This window comes from Solanum verrucosum, unplaced genomic scaffold (genome assembly GCF_900185275.1).
Source record: "Solanum verrucosum unplaced genomic scaffold, falcon-dt-bn FXZP01000196.1, whole genome shotgun sequence".
Classification (NCBI taxonomy): domain Eukaryota; kingdom Viridiplantae; phylum Streptophyta; class Magnoliopsida; order Solanales; family Solanaceae; genus Solanum; species Solanum verrucosum.
In genome coordinates, this window is record NW_026020420.1 from 3,711,141 (window position 1) to 3,727,434 (window position 16,294).

The 16,294-nt window shown below is 32.3% G+C and overlaps 2 protein-coding genes across 2 annotated transcripts; one reads left to right on the forward strand and one right to left on the reverse strand.

The window, feature by feature from the left end:
* Positions 1–183: 183 nt before the first annotated feature.
* Positions 184–1,604, reverse strand: LOC125806797 (uncharacterized). The gene is made up of 3 exons (XM_049486549.1): positions 1,497–1,604; positions 729–916; positions 184–371 (listed from the first exon to the last, which is right to left on the reverse strand). The coding sequence occupies exons 1-3, from the start codon at positions 1,558–1,560 to the stop codon at positions 351–353; spliced, it is 273 nt and encodes a 90-aa protein (XP_049342506.1). The 5' UTR covers positions 1,561–1,604; the 3' UTR covers positions 184–350.
* Positions 1,605–7,290: 5,686 nt separating this feature from the next.
* LOC125806795 (importin subunit alpha-9) lies at positions 7,291–15,772 on the forward strand. The gene is made up of 11 exons (XM_049486547.1): positions 7,291–7,615; positions 7,904–8,129; positions 8,741–8,894; positions 9,282–9,384; positions 11,374–11,558; positions 11,846–11,925; positions 12,716–12,866; positions 14,009–14,090; positions 14,170–14,228; positions 14,304–14,609; positions 15,235–15,772. The coding sequence occupies exons 1-11, from the start codon at positions 7,564–7,566 to the stop codon at positions 15,397–15,399; spliced, it is 1,563 nt and encodes a 520-aa protein (XP_049342504.1). The 5' UTR covers positions 7,291–7,563; the 3' UTR covers positions 15,400–15,772.
* Positions 15,773–16,294: the final 522 nt, after the last annotated feature.

Genomic DNA, 16,294 nt, shown 5'->3' on the forward strand with positions numbered 1-16,294 from the left:
AATATGCTATAATTCAAGTATCTGCAAACTATCTATGTTTAGGCCTTCTTAATATTCTCATTGGAGAAATCATTCATTAACCAGGATGGAACTATGTAGAAAAAAGGATTGAATATTCCATGGTCAAAAAATTATGATGCACAAAATAATTATAATGGATACAATAGCAATAATTGAAGTCTATCACAAGCCTCATTTATACAAAAATATTGGGAGATATATTATAAATGAAAAAAATAAAATTAAATCACATTCTAATTCATTTAATATGTATCTCCAAACTGCAGAAACACTCTTCTTGATTGTTCATCCAAATTTCCAAAAACAAACACATCAAATTTCTTTTAAATTCATCCATGAATTTTCTTCCCCTACAAAAAATAGAAAAATACTAAATCAGAAATTGAATAAGAAAAATGGAAACAAAAAGAAACACGAAATCCTATTCCATCTATAAATATATATAAACTATGTATTTTCCGCCGAAGGAAAACCCCTCAACTTTTGCTAGCTCCGCCGCATTCACTGTATTTACAATTAACTCAAACTTTATTATATAATTCAAAAAAAATTCTAACTAATTCGAACTTTTGTGACACAAAAGATATTAACGTACGTAATTATATTTTGCATCCTTTTAATTGAAATCATGGATCTGCCTCTACGTAAATTAAGGAAAAATTGAATAGTTCATTTATATATGAAGAGAGTAAAATTAAATTACTTACACTAATTTCTTCAGGTTTACTAACTTTCAATCCTTTGAATTTGCGATGATGTTTTAACATCATGTTTTGATGATGAAAATTATGTTTTCCCCTTGATCCTTTTGGTGGAGGAATATAAGAATGAGTTTCTGGACCTCTATAATCAATTTCATATATTTCTGAATCCATCTTTAATAAATCCATTTTCCCTGTCAACAAAAATATCATTTTCATAATTAGTCACAATTAAATTTCATACACTACTAAAAAAAGGGCAAATTTTTAATGAAATCTGTCGAAAATTGGCTTGATGGAAATGTTTCCGATGGACTTTCTATTGGAATTTCTATCGGATATTTCATAATTTCGATGACGTTCTAACATTTTGCCTTTACCATGCCTACCCTGTAAAAAGGATTCTCCAACTAATAATTTTCTTGTTTCGGATGTGAAGGATTATGTAACAACGAGATCTCCCTTGATCCTTGTTGTATGTGCCTGAAGGCTCCTCTTTCTTCACTTTGGGGAAGGGGGGGAGGGGGGTCCTATACAATAGGTAATAGCAGACACAAGCAAGTTGATCGAAGGAGACTAGTTCGAATGAAGAAATATATATAGGTGGGATGATTTTTAGTGAGTAAAGTAATCTAGGGGAAAGATAAGTTGCACCATACCATGAGAATATCCGTCGGAAAAATTCACTTGTTTTTAATAGTGACATTAAGTAAAGAAAAAGAGAAATTATATCATAAACAAGAGATTAAAAAGATCAATTTGAAGACAAATTACCTGAAGAAGAACAAGGATCAATGAGGAGGAAAATCAAGAAAATGCAAATGAAACTAGCCTTCATGATCTCAATGGCAAAGAGACTACTAAAAAAGAACTTTTTATATATATAGTTTGTGCTAAGGATCAAGAAATTAACTATCTAAAATAATATAGGGAGGAAAAATGAATCAAGGAACAAACATGAAGTGGAATACATATAGTTAAGGAATTTCACAATTTTTGGCAATTAAAAATGTCACCATCTAACACAGCAATTAGTTACAAGGTCCTGATGTAGATATGTTGGGTATGAACATTTATGTAGTGAAAAGAAAAAAAAAAGTCAGTCATGTTGCCTGCAGTTAATATTTTTAATTTTTTTTTATAACTGAAAAATCTTCGAAGAACAACCGACACATCACCTGAAAACTCTGTGAATAATAGGTTTGACGTGCACCTAAGCAACACATCATGTGTTTTACGTAAGTAAGGTAACGCAGCTTATCACTTAACCAAATTTAGCCATGATGGCATCTTGTACTTATGTTTTGAGTCACCTAATTATGTAAATATTATTTTCATCAAGAGTGTGGCTAGTGTTCATGAAATAAGTTGAGAACTATCTATGAGATCTCATCAAGTTCAAATCTCAACAAAAATCAGAAATAAGAAATAATAGGTGATTAGTTTATTTTTATTTATTCAAATATTGACGGATTACATGTACTAGCGGAAGATAATTAATGGATGAAGAACGCATAAATTACGTATATATTGATTTAGACACTACGATTATTTTATTTGTTGGTCTGGGAACTAGAGAAGGGGGAAGTGGAGTGTAGACAGTCCCATGTGTGCATTATTGCAAATGTCATAGAAGGACATCCTATTTAGCAGACCCCATTTGGCTGGACCTAATTCCACTAATAAATTACCCTTGTGTTTTCTTGACTACTATTTTTCTGTTTATTTTTTTTTCCTCTTCAATTTAATAAATTCAACAATAGAATGACACTACACACATTATGGGGACTTTATGTTCTAATTTTTTTTTATGACAAAATGTAATTTCGTTTCAATTTGATATGTAGTATTTGGAATTTATAGTAGAAAAATATGGGGCACCTTTGTAGCATACTGGGGTATCTTTCAGATTTTGAGATTCAAATGAATATTTATTATGACATGTAGTATTTTTTACGTAATTTTTAAATATGTAAATTTTATTTTTAAAAACTTAAAGATTTCATGTCTGAGTTTCGAAATTATAATGAGTTATAGGACAATGACATGGTGATATGTTGAGTTGAATGGCATGACCAACAGGCAACAGCTAATGAACTATGTGAGATGGGCATGGTCCTTCCTTGTCTATGTCAACTTCTCTGTGTGACAGATACTTTTATCCCATACCTTTTTGTGATCGTTGAAGTTTATCTATTCTGAACTTATTATTGAATTTAGAGCTCGTTTTAGTTATTAGATTAACAATTTTCTAATGCAATACAAAATCTAAGCAAGTTATTGAATATGTTCAATCAAACTTAATATTATAGTTTCGTTACGATCTCCACTTCAAATATCTTATAGTAAAATAAACTATATTAACATGCATTTTAACTCGTTAATTAGCAAGATATTTAGTCTATTTTTTTCGGGTTTGGGGACATGCTAATTGTTATAATAGTTACGTATGTGTTATTATAGGGAATTTGATCGTGTAAAATAATTATATATAATGTATATATATATAGAGAGAATTAAAACCTGGATGAAAATTTTCTATACACCAATCAGCTTAATAATTAATATAGGAAATCATATTAATTAAGTACTAGTATAATATCATTATATTCATTTTTATTCTTTCATTATGTGTATAACTTTGTTGGTTATCAATCAATCGGTTAATAATCAACCTTATTAAGCTAATAAAGAATAACAAGAGATTTGTTTCATAGAGTTCAAAGTTTAATGTCTATTTTAGAGTTACGATTAATAAAAGCTCGAACCTTTTATTTTAACTCCCAAAACTTTTTTTTTTGGTAGTGGCTCCTTTAATTTATTTATAATAGCTATTAGCTTGACTTTGTAATTACTTTTAAAATAATTGTAATATATAGTTTGTAATTTTATTTATGTAGCCCCAATAATGGTGGATATAACCATATCTTTTTTATTCAAATTACTGGGATTTGCAACACATGTTATTGTCACCTATAGTTTTTGTCACTTTTCACTGACTAAAAGAGAATAATTAAACTTTCGGTGCAGCGGCTAATTTATGTGCATTTTATATTTACATCAAACTATATCAACTTATTGTATATAATTAAGTGATTTAATGTAATAAAAATATTATTTACTCATATTAACTATGATCAAATAGTACAATAATTGTCTATTAACAAGCACACAATGAAGATGTTTATTGATGTGTATAAATATCGAATACTGATAAAAGATATGAGAATGCTTTCATCTGAACACAAATTCAACGAAGATATTTCTAGTTCAATAATTGCTTGGGAAAAGAATATATACCACACATGATACGAGCTGAAACTTAAATTATTTATCATGTCAAATTTAATATTTATTTACATACTTTCTTGATTATTTTCAAAGTTAACGATAATATATCTAATGAAATATAATCTAGTAAAGTAAGTTTGAGAAAACAAAATTTATATACACAAAATTTACTCTACCTCAAAATTGTACTGATATTATTCAATGTGTACTTTATTTATTCATATACTTTCCAAGCTTTCACCAATGAAAAAGGTCCAAATGGCATGTGTGGTGGTTTAATCTCCACGACTTAGTTTTCGTTTGATCATAAATTTTGTAGTTAAAATTTAAAATTTTAAAAATTAAGTTTTGAAAATTGTAATTTTCTGAAATTTGATGTTGTGTTGAGGATCATTTTACTTAGAAAAAAAATAAAGTTTTATGAGTGGAAATTCAAAAGAAATGATCTGTATCAGATCAGTTTTTGAGAAGTTGAAAATAATTGAAAATCAGATCTTTTCAAAATTGCTCAAATTTTATGGCCAAACAAAGTTTTAAAGATATTTATCTTTCAATTCGATATAAAATCTATGATCTTATTTAATTACTTTATTTGTCTCAATTTGTTTGTCCTACTTTTTTTTAGTGAAAAAATGTCTTTTTTTTTTTTTAATAATTCTTTAGTTTCAACTTTTCACGTAATGTATTTTAAATCATAAGATTAAATAATGTCGTAATACATTCGACATATCTTTAGTTTAAAATCACAAAATTTAAAAATTTTCTTCACTATTATAAAATTTCATGTCAAATAAAAAATAGACAAACAAATTAAACGGTGAGAATATATCTTTCACTTGTTTCTATTTGAGTTTTAACTTCTTCAAAAGTACATATCTATAATCACCCTTATTTAATTATATATACATATTGTTCAAAATTGTCAAAAGGAACTCCATATACGTAATGACAGTACAATTCAATTTCATTATTATATTCTTTTAATTTAAATTAACATGATTCTTAAATAGATTCACTTAATTTTATCTAGATGAAGAGATTACAATTAATTTTATAATAGTAACATTTCATTTTCATAACAGCTCTTAGGGGTTGCACATTTAAATTTGGTTAATTTGCACACGTTCTAACGTAATATTTTGTTGATTTTAATTTTAATTTTAAATCAAACAAATATCTTAAATTTATATTTTTATAAAAAAATTTAATAATTTAATTGATTGATTATTTGAACTTTCACTTCTTTATAAATGACGGTCCCGATTCCATACTTTGTAACCTACATTTTCCCTCACCCTACTCCCAAGTCCCAATTTTTTTTTTTTTTTTAATAACAATTATTAGTTTTTTTATATATATGTGACGACAAATTGTAACAACAATACATTACTTTCTAACTAATTAATTATTCTCTCTTTTGTTTGAACTTGGGATATAATATTTTATGAGCGATGCATCTCAAATATTATAATACCATAGACTAATTCCATTCACTCTGATCAAATCTGAACAAAGTCTATTCATATTTGTTAATCAAATTAGTTAAAGAAGGAGTCAAAAACATATTTAAAATATCTTATTTTTGTTGAGTTGTATAGCTGAATCATCATATATGTGAGATTTTAGTAGAAAGGAAAATAATTGATAGTTAAAATGTACCGTTTTAACAAAAAGTTGGTGATAATTCGATAAAAGACCTTGCGTACATGATAGTTCATATATAAAGAAACTCGAAAAATTATAAATTTGAATGTGTTTTTGACGATAATATTTATCATTTTTCCATAATTTATAATTATGTATAGTTATATCACATATACATTTAGTATCATTTACGTTATTTCTTTAAGAAAATATTCTTACGCATATTAAGATATCATATGTCCAATGCACGTATGTGCGAATTTATATATAACAAATTAACAATGAATGTATATGAAATTTCATTTAATATATCATAAAAGAAAAATTAAATTACTTAAGTATTTTTAATCTCAAAATATTTAAAAGACGATATTACTAAACATACATATTCGATCGAATAATTTGAAAAAAATAAGTAATTTGAATCATAACTCAAAATTGAACAAATCAACATATTCTTTTATTTGAAATGAATTATGATGAGAAAATGATCCTTAATGTATGGAGGTTGAAGTGTTTTGATCCTTGATATAGACCACTTAATAGATATGGTCCTTAATGTATATAAAATGTGATCATTTTGGTCCTAACCTTAAAACTTGACAATATCCGTTAAAGTTTAACAGATAAACTCAAATTCTCTACCCTCTCTCTCCTCCTTTCTTCCTCCCTGCTATTGCTTCTACCACGACATGGATTTCAACAAAACAATTTAAAATTTAAGAAACTCCCACACACTCCCAGAGAAAAATAGACATTGATGATGAAGGGGATTAAAGAGAATTTTTTTTTTTTTTTGGCCAACTTACAACAAGAATCAAGTTTAAGATCACGATTTAGAATATCCATGGAGGTAAATGATAAGCCTCATCAATTCAAAGGGGTGAAATCTGATAAAATTTTAGGAGAAATTGGGCAGACCTGATGGAAGAAACACGACACAAACACAGACAATACTACTTTTAAGAGTTTTCATATCAATTTAAAATATATGTTGCTTATAAATAAAAGAAAATTAATTTTTGTTTGGAACCAATTGTGAAACAATTTGGAAAAAAAAGAACATAGAAATTCAATTACAGAAGCAGCAACGCCGAGGAAGAAAGGAGGAGAGAACGCGTAGAGGAGGAGGATGCTTTTTTAGTTTTTCCCGTTAAAGTTAACGAATAAGTATTAAGTTTTAGGTTTAGGATCAAAATGATCATATTTACATACATTAAGGACTATATCCATTAAGTGGGATAGATAAAGGACCAAAACATTTTATCTGCCATACATTAAGGATCATTTTCTCGAATTATGACATCCAAGATCTTCAAATTTTAAATCCGCCCTTTATTGAATAACTAGTGAATTGATAAAGCGGGAGAAAAGGCCTTTTATAATTTATTTTGTATCCGATGCTCGATTTCCATATTAAAGCTAATTATTTTGATTTGTGCTATGTAAGACCCCGTTAAAAAAAAGCGCTATCTATAAAAAAAATAAAAAATCATACCCAAAACTCGAATCTCAAATCTCTCACTAAGGAAAGGTCGTCAAAGGCTCCCAATAAATTGCATTCTAACTTTATTTTATTTTCATGTCAGAATCTTTTGACTATAAAAGAAGAATTTTGAGAATCAATAATAACAACAAAAACTAAAAAGATAAAAAATACAAAAACTACAGAAAAAAAGAAAAAGAAAACACAATAGGAAAAACGCACCCAACTATACCTAGCTGGAATTCAATTTTCCCAAAAATTCATCGTTAAATTGAGTGCAAGATTTTTCATTTTCTTCAAAAACCCAAAAGATTTTGGTACTTCAAGAACCCTATTTCTCGTTTAATTCAAAAAAGTTATCATATTTTCTGCTATTGACGAAATCCCCCATTTGAAGAGCTTCATTGGGTAATCAAAACTATGGCAGATGAAGGTTTGGGTTCTCATAAAAGAGACCCCATCAAAGCTTCAGGTATGGAAACTCCTTTTTATCCCATTTTGCTCAGTTTATGTTGAAAAAAATTCAATCTTGGTAGTTTTGAAATGTAAAGACCAAATTTTTATCTGTGATTAAATGTCCAACAAAAATATAAGCTTGGTTGTGGTATTGGGTTTTTTCTTAGCTAAAGAATTAGTTGGTTAGTGAAGTTTTGCTCATTTCTCCTAATTGCTAAAGTTTCAAGATTTGAACTTGGTTATGTTTATGTGTTGAATGGATGTCTTGTTTCTGTTTGATTTAGTGTGAATTTGTTTTTTTCAGTTGGCAATGCTGCAGCACAGCGAAGACGGCAACATGCTGTTACAGTGGGGAAGGAAAGGAGAGAAGCCCTGATGCGGACAAAGCGGCTATGCAGAGTGGGAGTTAGTGGTGATTTTGATGAGGCCTCTATTGATGATAGTGATATGATGATTGAAGAAGATCAAGCAATCTTGGAGGCCTTGACTTCGGCAGCTGTGGAAGAATTAAAGCTTGATGTTGCCTACCAGTATGGAGAATACTTTTTGTTTTGCTGTGAAGAAATTTTGGTTAACAGTGGCTTTTTGTGTTACATGTTGTTTTCTATCTTAAATTTCAGTTATCTTGATTAGTTGTAATTGCTTCAGTTTATTTTCGTTGTCTTCTTGTGATGTTAGGTTTACCTATCCTCTTTTAACACCTTTAATCCTCATTGACTATTCATGGAGTCCCCATTCATATAACATTCTTGGTGTATTTCTTGTTAGTGATTTCATAGGAATAAGTGTGATATATAGAAAATGTCTAATCTGTATGAAAAGATAAAATATTAAGTGTCGGAAAGAAACAGAATCAGATAGAGTGAATAGGTATATAGTAACTGCCTGCAACTTAGTTTGGGATTGAAGCATAAGGCTTGTTGTAGTAGAGGTACTTCAATAAAGAATTGTGTGGTCCTTCCAGAGTTTGCCTTGCCATTGATCTTTGGAGCTCCCCCTAGACTATTGGACGGGGCCTTGAAAATGATTTCTGCTGTAGTCTTCACCGGTGATTCGCTATAAGCTTTATGTATTTGACAGTTCATCATGCCATATGTTTTCCCTTTCAGTTACTGATTAAGTGAAGTCTCACAATTGCTAGGGGTAAAGGGGCAACAGAGAAAAGGGTGAATGCTCTTCGTGAGCTGAGACGCTTTCTCTCTAGGTCGGAATTCCCTCCTGTTGAAGCTGCCCTACAGGCTGGAGCTATACCTCTTCTTATTCAGTGTCTTTCATTTGGCTCTCCAGATGAACAGGTAAAGGAATGCATTAAAAATTTCTGCTGACTGTTAATGTAAGGAGTTCTGATTTCTTCTTAAAGACTTTTCATGACACATAGCATACTTGTACAGTTGTACTTTTGGCTTTGTTGGGAGTTGCTTTATGCTTGATGGAAGATCACACTTTTATTTGGTCAAATCTTTGTGATATTCATTGGCTTGATTTCACACGATGTCGCAGCTTCTGTTAACAAGTTATATACATGTTACTGAATCATCGCATATAGAAATTCCTCTCTCATGCTTGGTAACCAAGCGATTAATGGTGGCCTTATCTCTCTTTTAAAGAAAATGGGAAAAAGTTTTAATGACTTGAGACCTATATATTGACAATGTCTTACCTGGGTCATTATCTTGATGTAGTTGCTTGAGGCTGCTTGGTGCCTAACTAATATTGCTGCTGGAAAACCCGAGGAAACCAAAGCTTTGTTGCCTGCATTACCATTGCTTGTGGCTCATCTAGGAGGTTGGTGGAAGCCTCTCTTTCTTCAGTTTGATTTTCAAGTATACTTTAAGTTATTTCTTGAAATACCATATCCAGCTTCGAGTTTGCAGTACATATAACACATATAATGAAATATTAACACAGTGACTAGATGGAAGTCTTCTGAAACCCCTTGCCTACGACAACAGGGGGTTGAGCTCGTCGCATGGGGCTTGCCTAGTGCAATTTACCTCTCATGTGTGATTTGTGGGCTATTGCACAGGAGCTGGGTTTACCCTATGCGCCCCCAAAAGGTAGCGCTGTGGGTTCCCTTGTCAACAACAGAAAAATTACAGAATACATCTACCTTATTTAAACTATCTGAAGATTCTCACAAATCCTTGCCACAATTACAAAGATTGATGTAATCTAAAAAATATATTTTTTAGATGCCGCCAATTCTGGGACCTTGGAATTATGTAAGAATATTTACTAGTTGGTCATCTGAATTGATGACTCATAAGTCATAGCTACTTATCTTTGGTCAATATTTTGCCAACAATCTATTTCTCTTTCTTCGACGAAACGTGGGAATTTGTAGTGGTTTAATTGTATCAATTTTTTGTTGGATTTTAGCTTCTTATGAAACAACTTTTATCGTATTCCCTCACGTGGTTAAGGCCATGGCTCAATACTGTAGGTCCACACTTGGTTTGGTCATCACATCTTTGGCTTTTACTTTTCTAAGAGACTCGATGAGGTGAGTTGTCTATCCAAGGGAATTTCTGCTTGCCGGAGCCCAGAAGTAAAATACCCAAGAATTGATACACGTCCTCTGTTTTTTTAATAATTAGTCCTTATCATGGTGATTGATACACCTGTGAATGCGCATTAAAGCATACCAACATCTGTTACAAGAAGCCAGCAGAATCTGGCTAACAATGAATGATATATCAGGTTGCGTGATTTTGAGAAAGTTGATCTTGTGAACAAATCTCCTATATAGTCCTAGGTCATTTAAAAGGCCCCATTATATAGGAATAAATAAAATGTTACCAGTATCAAAAAAATTATATAGGAATAAAGGATCCTTAGAGGATGAATAAGTCTGGATCCAGCGTACCAGAGTTCTGCCGCCTTTTTTCCCAAAAGGTATATTAGTTCGCGAGTTTTTGCTCCAGAAATGACAGGGTGCTATTTAAATTGATCAACCCTTTATGATCATGACATGTCAGGATAGTGTCATGAACACAAGCAACTAGGGAAGTCCGAGTTTTGATCTAGTGGTAAGATCACAATATGTGATGTGTGGATTAGGTGCGCGTGACAAGTTCAAATCCTACTGGCCTACCATAAAGAAAAGCTTGGTATTTAAGTGGAGAAGGATAAAGTGGCCGGCCCATTAACCACTGAGTTTCGAACTGTGCGTTACTGTGCATTGGAGATTTTTCGGTTATCAGAAAAAAGAAAGAAAGAAGAAGAATATTGGTAAAATACTGAACGGTTTGCTTCATTTGGAAATATGAGCTAGAACAGCCAAATCATGCCCTTGGAGATTGAGGCCTTAAACAGATTGACACATTCGACTTTGATTGCTTAATTAACTTCCACAAAAGTAATACAACATCTTTTTACCAATTGACAAAAGGACCAGTGAAAATATGGGTACCACAGAGATAAGGAGACACATAATGGCACTTTTAGCCACCAGAGAAAAAATTGATCGTATTTGGACCTTATATCTGATTGTATCCTTTGGAAATTAATCAGACTTTAAGGCAATAAAATTTCACCTCTGGTATTACATTGACTGTCAAGACTTAATGGCATTTTATTATTGTCTCTATGTGATAAAGATCAAGCATTATAACGTAGAGTAGTTATTCCCTCAGTAGCAGGGTCTGATGCCAACCATAATAAGCCATTGCTTCTTCACAGTTAAGTTATTGGGACAATGGATAGATTTGATATTTCTTTTGTTAAGTTTAAAATTGATTAATTATTCACTGTTTTGTTCTTATTAATTTGTAGAGAAGAGTTCCTTACATGTCGTGGAGCAGTGTGCATGGGCATTGGGAAATGTTGCTGGTGAAAGTGAAGAGCTGAGAAATGTTCTCCTATTACAAGGAGCCTTACCAGCTCTTGCAAGGATGCTGCTGCCTAACAAGAGGTCAACAGTGAGAACAGCTGCTTGGGCATTATCAAACCTAATCAAGGTTCAAGAATGAAGTTCCTCTCCTTATTGTGCATATTATCTGATTATTTTTTTAAAAAAAATTACTGTCTGTCCCATCAGTACAATTCATCTTTTGGTGACTACCAAAAGCAAATTGAGCTTGCTTTTATTCTACTAACTCTTTTTGACAATCTGAGAGAATGGTTTACTTGTTACTTCTTTTTCCTCTTGAGTGTATGTCTTCTTATTTTTATTTTTATTTTGAACATGATGTCTTCTGATTTTTTTTGAACTTTTGAAATATAAGATCCTCTTTGTTTTGTGTAGGGACCAGATCCTAGAGCTGCAACGGAGTTGATAAAAATTGATGGAATACCTGATAGAATTATTCGACATTTAAAGAAAGGGTAGGTTGTTTCGGAGTCACTTGGTTTGTAGCGATGTACAAGTTCATACTTTTTGTACTATCTACTGTACCTTGTTGGTAATGTTACTACTGCTAAGTGTTCCACATTGGTTGAGGGATGGGTTGTTTGTCTCTCACCACATGAGCAAGCTTTTGTCGTTGAGTTTTGACCAAGATCCATTTGTGTACACGGCAATAGAGCCAGGTCCATCCCTGTTATTGTATGTCCCAATGTTGGGCCCCTATGCTGTGTTGTGCAGTGCACACTTCAGTTGGCAAGCCTGGTTGTGCGGAGGTGGTAAGTTTTCCACATTGGATGAGGATGGGTTTATCTCCTTATATGGTTTTGGGCAATCCTTACCCTCATAAGCTAACTTTTAGAGTTGAATTAGGCCCAAAGTCCTTGTATTGAATAAACTACTTTACCTCCCCCCCCCCCACACACACACACACAAAAAAAAAAAAAAAACTAGTGAAGGCAGTACTTATGAGTGCCAACTAACTGGTTTCTGGTATATCCATGTATAATAGAGTATATCTGTATATATACTCTATTGATTCTGTTATATTTTTGGTTACAATTTACAAAGATATGCATTTCATTTACTGTCATTTGTTTGCTATACTTTCTTATAAGTGTATGACACTAAATTTTTTGTCATAGATGTTATGGTAATATCTGTTGATCTCATAAGGAGAAGTGACTTGCCTCTTAAAATTAGATAATTATTCAAATTATCCGATATCTTTCTGCAATGTCCTTTTCTAATTATTTCGCTGGGCACATCCAGGGATGATGAGTTGGCCACTGAAGTAGCATGGGTTGTTGTGTATCTCACTGCCCTTTCAAATGTTGCAACTACAATACTGGCAAAGAGTGATCTCGTACAAGTACTGGTAGAAATATTGGACATGTCAACTAGTTTGCAACTGCTTATCCCGGTAACATGCATACTAATATTATGGGTTTAGTGGATTTATGCTACCAGAAAGATTCTTATTATTTGTACTTGCTGAGCTTTGAGAACAATCACATGGAACTTGTCAAAATAAAACTAAAAATTAAATAAATCACTGATGGAATAAAAAAACTGATCTGACTTCATTTTTGGGTCTCTTAAATTGAAAGGATAAGTGTCGTTCTTGAAAAACTAAAACTGTTTGTTGAATAGAAAATATATGCGATCACATGCAACATTGTGTTCCTTTTGGGTTTTCTGTTCCCCATTTTCAATTGCGTTGTCCTTATTCTCAACTTCAGATTGCTAATTGAGTTTATGTAGCTCTTGCTGGACAATATTTTTGCTTGTGAAATTGAAGGATAAGATAGTAAGCTGCACTTTTAGTGTTACGACATGGAGGAAAGAATCCTGAAAAGTCGCTCTCGATCCAGATGTTGCCACAGGCAATTTTAAATTTTAGGACTCACATGTATTAAGTTGTCAACTCTTCAAGGATATCTCTGAAAACTTGATTTCAGGTAGTCCGATATTATATGGCTTCTCGTAGTGTATACTGTTTGATTAGTGAATACTGAAAGGTTAGGTCAAAACCACACTTGTTTTATATCATGATCGTGTCAATTTACTTTTGTCAAAAGAGGTTTACAGGAATCAAATTATGGTCACACAGGTTCACAGCATCATTGGAACCCTTGAACTCCCATCCCACCCCGAGAGAGAGAGAGAGAGAGAGAGAGAGCATTACTTGTTATATATGCATCCCCATCAAGGTGTTGTCATGATGACATATCTCTTCTAGTATGAAAAAGAGCCACACTTGTTCTTATTATTTCATGATTAGCACAAGATTTTGCTTTAATAACAGTTGATGCAGAATGTGTATTATAACTAGAATAAGCCCTGTGTAATGTTTTTGATGGTATTTGAGAGCTTGTGTGGTAAATAATTGTTAAATTTCTTGACTTATAGAAAATAATTAATTAAATCTCATTGTTCAGTTGCCTTTTAGGTAAGTGTTACTGATGGAAGATGTGGATCTTTTTGTTAATCAGCATGATATGTGCTCCTTCATCTATCTGTATGTCATTAATGTTGAGTCTTTGACAACTATGGTTTAATCAGGTGCTGCGGAGCTTGGGAAATCTTGTGGCTGGTGAACCTCATATAACTAATTTTGTTCTTGTTGTGAGACATGCGCTAACAGGCTAGTTTTGAACTTCTCCCTTCTTTTTTGGCATAGAAGCTATATGACATCTAAACCTCCAACAACTTAATATTACCAGGTGATGCCATCCAAGCACTAGTAAAGTGCTTAAAGAGTGAACACCGCATCTTGAATAAGGTATGCTAATGGTACTTGCTATTTTTATATTAAGAGATTGTTATACTGTTTATTAGAAGTTCTGAAAATGTCCAGGAAGCTGCATGGGTGCTATCTAATATAGCTGCTGGTTCAGTGGAGCATAAGCGGTTAATATATTCAAGTGAAGCTATGCCGCTTCTTTTAAATCTTCTTTCTAAAGCTGCATTTGACATAAAAAAGGAGGTAGCGTATGTCCTGGGAAACATCTGTGTCGCCCCTGCTGAAGGTTCTGGAAGGCCAAATGTGATTCTTGACCACTTGGTCAATCTTGTTCATGGAGGATGCCTAACTGGTTTTCTGGATTTGGTAAGATCTGCTGATGTTGAGGCAGCGAGATTGGGACTGCAATTCATTGAGCTGGTAAGCAGAGAATGGTTGTTGTTGATAAATCTTATCTTCTATTTGCTTCTTATCTTCTCCTTCTCTAAACAGAGTGTGCTTGTTATGGTTTACATACCCCAACAAAATCATAATGAAGGTAGTAAAAGGAGTTAACCCCCCCCCTCCCCTCTCTCACACACACGATTATATTTTCTTGAATGGATAACGACTGTTTAGAATGGTTCATTCCGGCATATTGTTGTCATTAGTTGTTCTAGTGTCATAAAACTAGATTACAATGATGTTGCAGTGAGCAAGAAAGAAAAGAATCAAGGGGATTCAAAAAACCGCAAGAATTCCACTCTTGGATTTGAATCTGCGACCTAAAGCAATTTTCAATCCAACTTTTGCCATTACATTAGAAGCTTCCTTGTGTAAAGTGATTCAAAAACTTATTGTATAATACAAAAAAAGTTGTTTTTACCCTATTTGCACATCCAACGAAAGAGATTCATTTGAACCCCCTTTGGATCATGTAGCTCTCCCCTGGCTGACTTGCTATCTTGTGTTGTTTCAATTGTATGTTGATATGGATACGACGGATGATAGTTATCCTAGCTGCATAGTCAAAGCCCATTGTCTCTTGTAACCTTTCTTTTTACAGGTCTTGAGAGGAATGCCAAATGGAGAGGGTCCGAAGCTCGTTGAAAGGGAAGATGGTATTGATGCAATGGAAAGATATCAATTTCATGAAAATGAAGAACTCAGGAGCATGGCGAACGAACTGGTTGATACTTATTTCGGAGAAGAATATGGGCTTGATGAATAAGAACATGTCCATGTGTCAACTGATTTGGTTCTCTAACTACTATGAAGCTTGTGGCTCACCAAGATGTGCATATATTAGATAAGCAATTACATGGTTTTATGCTATCTGAATTTGGATTATCAGGTTTTCCAGATGTAGTTGTATTGAATTAAGAGTTGGGGGGGGGGGGGGGGGGTTTGGATCATGGATGTAACAAGCTTCTAATGTTGTACTAGTATGTTTCTAACACCAAAAAAAATAGGATTTGACAGTAGATGTCTTAAGATTGTATGTGTTTATCCTATTTGTTCTATCTTTCAATCATATGTTTTCTAACATAACATCCTCAAGTTTCAAATATAGTTTGTATAATATTCTCTGTTGCATTTAAAAATTTGGGTCGTTAACTCTTGAGGGTATTTGTGGTCTCCTGAGATAACATCGGGGGCATTTTTTATCCCAAAATGTAATATAGGGTATAAGTGATCTATTTTGCATAGTCAAGGGCAATTTGCATTAGACTCTTGAAATAGATAAAAAATAATAAAAACTATCAAATATGTACTACCAAATGTGAGTTCTCTTTAAATATTTCTTATTTTCACCATTTTCATTAAATTTAGTAATCAAAGTTTGATAAATATCATTTTTGTAAATTTTTCCTGTGTTTCTATTCATAGAAATCATTGAGTTTGGACAGCCAAGTACTATAACAACAACGACTAATTATATTCCCAAAAGATAATTTCAAATGACAGCCAATTCCACCTATTAAGAAAATACTTACAACTAATTTTACAATGATTAATATGACTAAATAAAAAAAAATGTGATGGAGAGGTTGAACAACACAATTTACATACAATTTAATTAGCAGTGAATAATTTATAATCAGACATCCAACCACCATTAACTA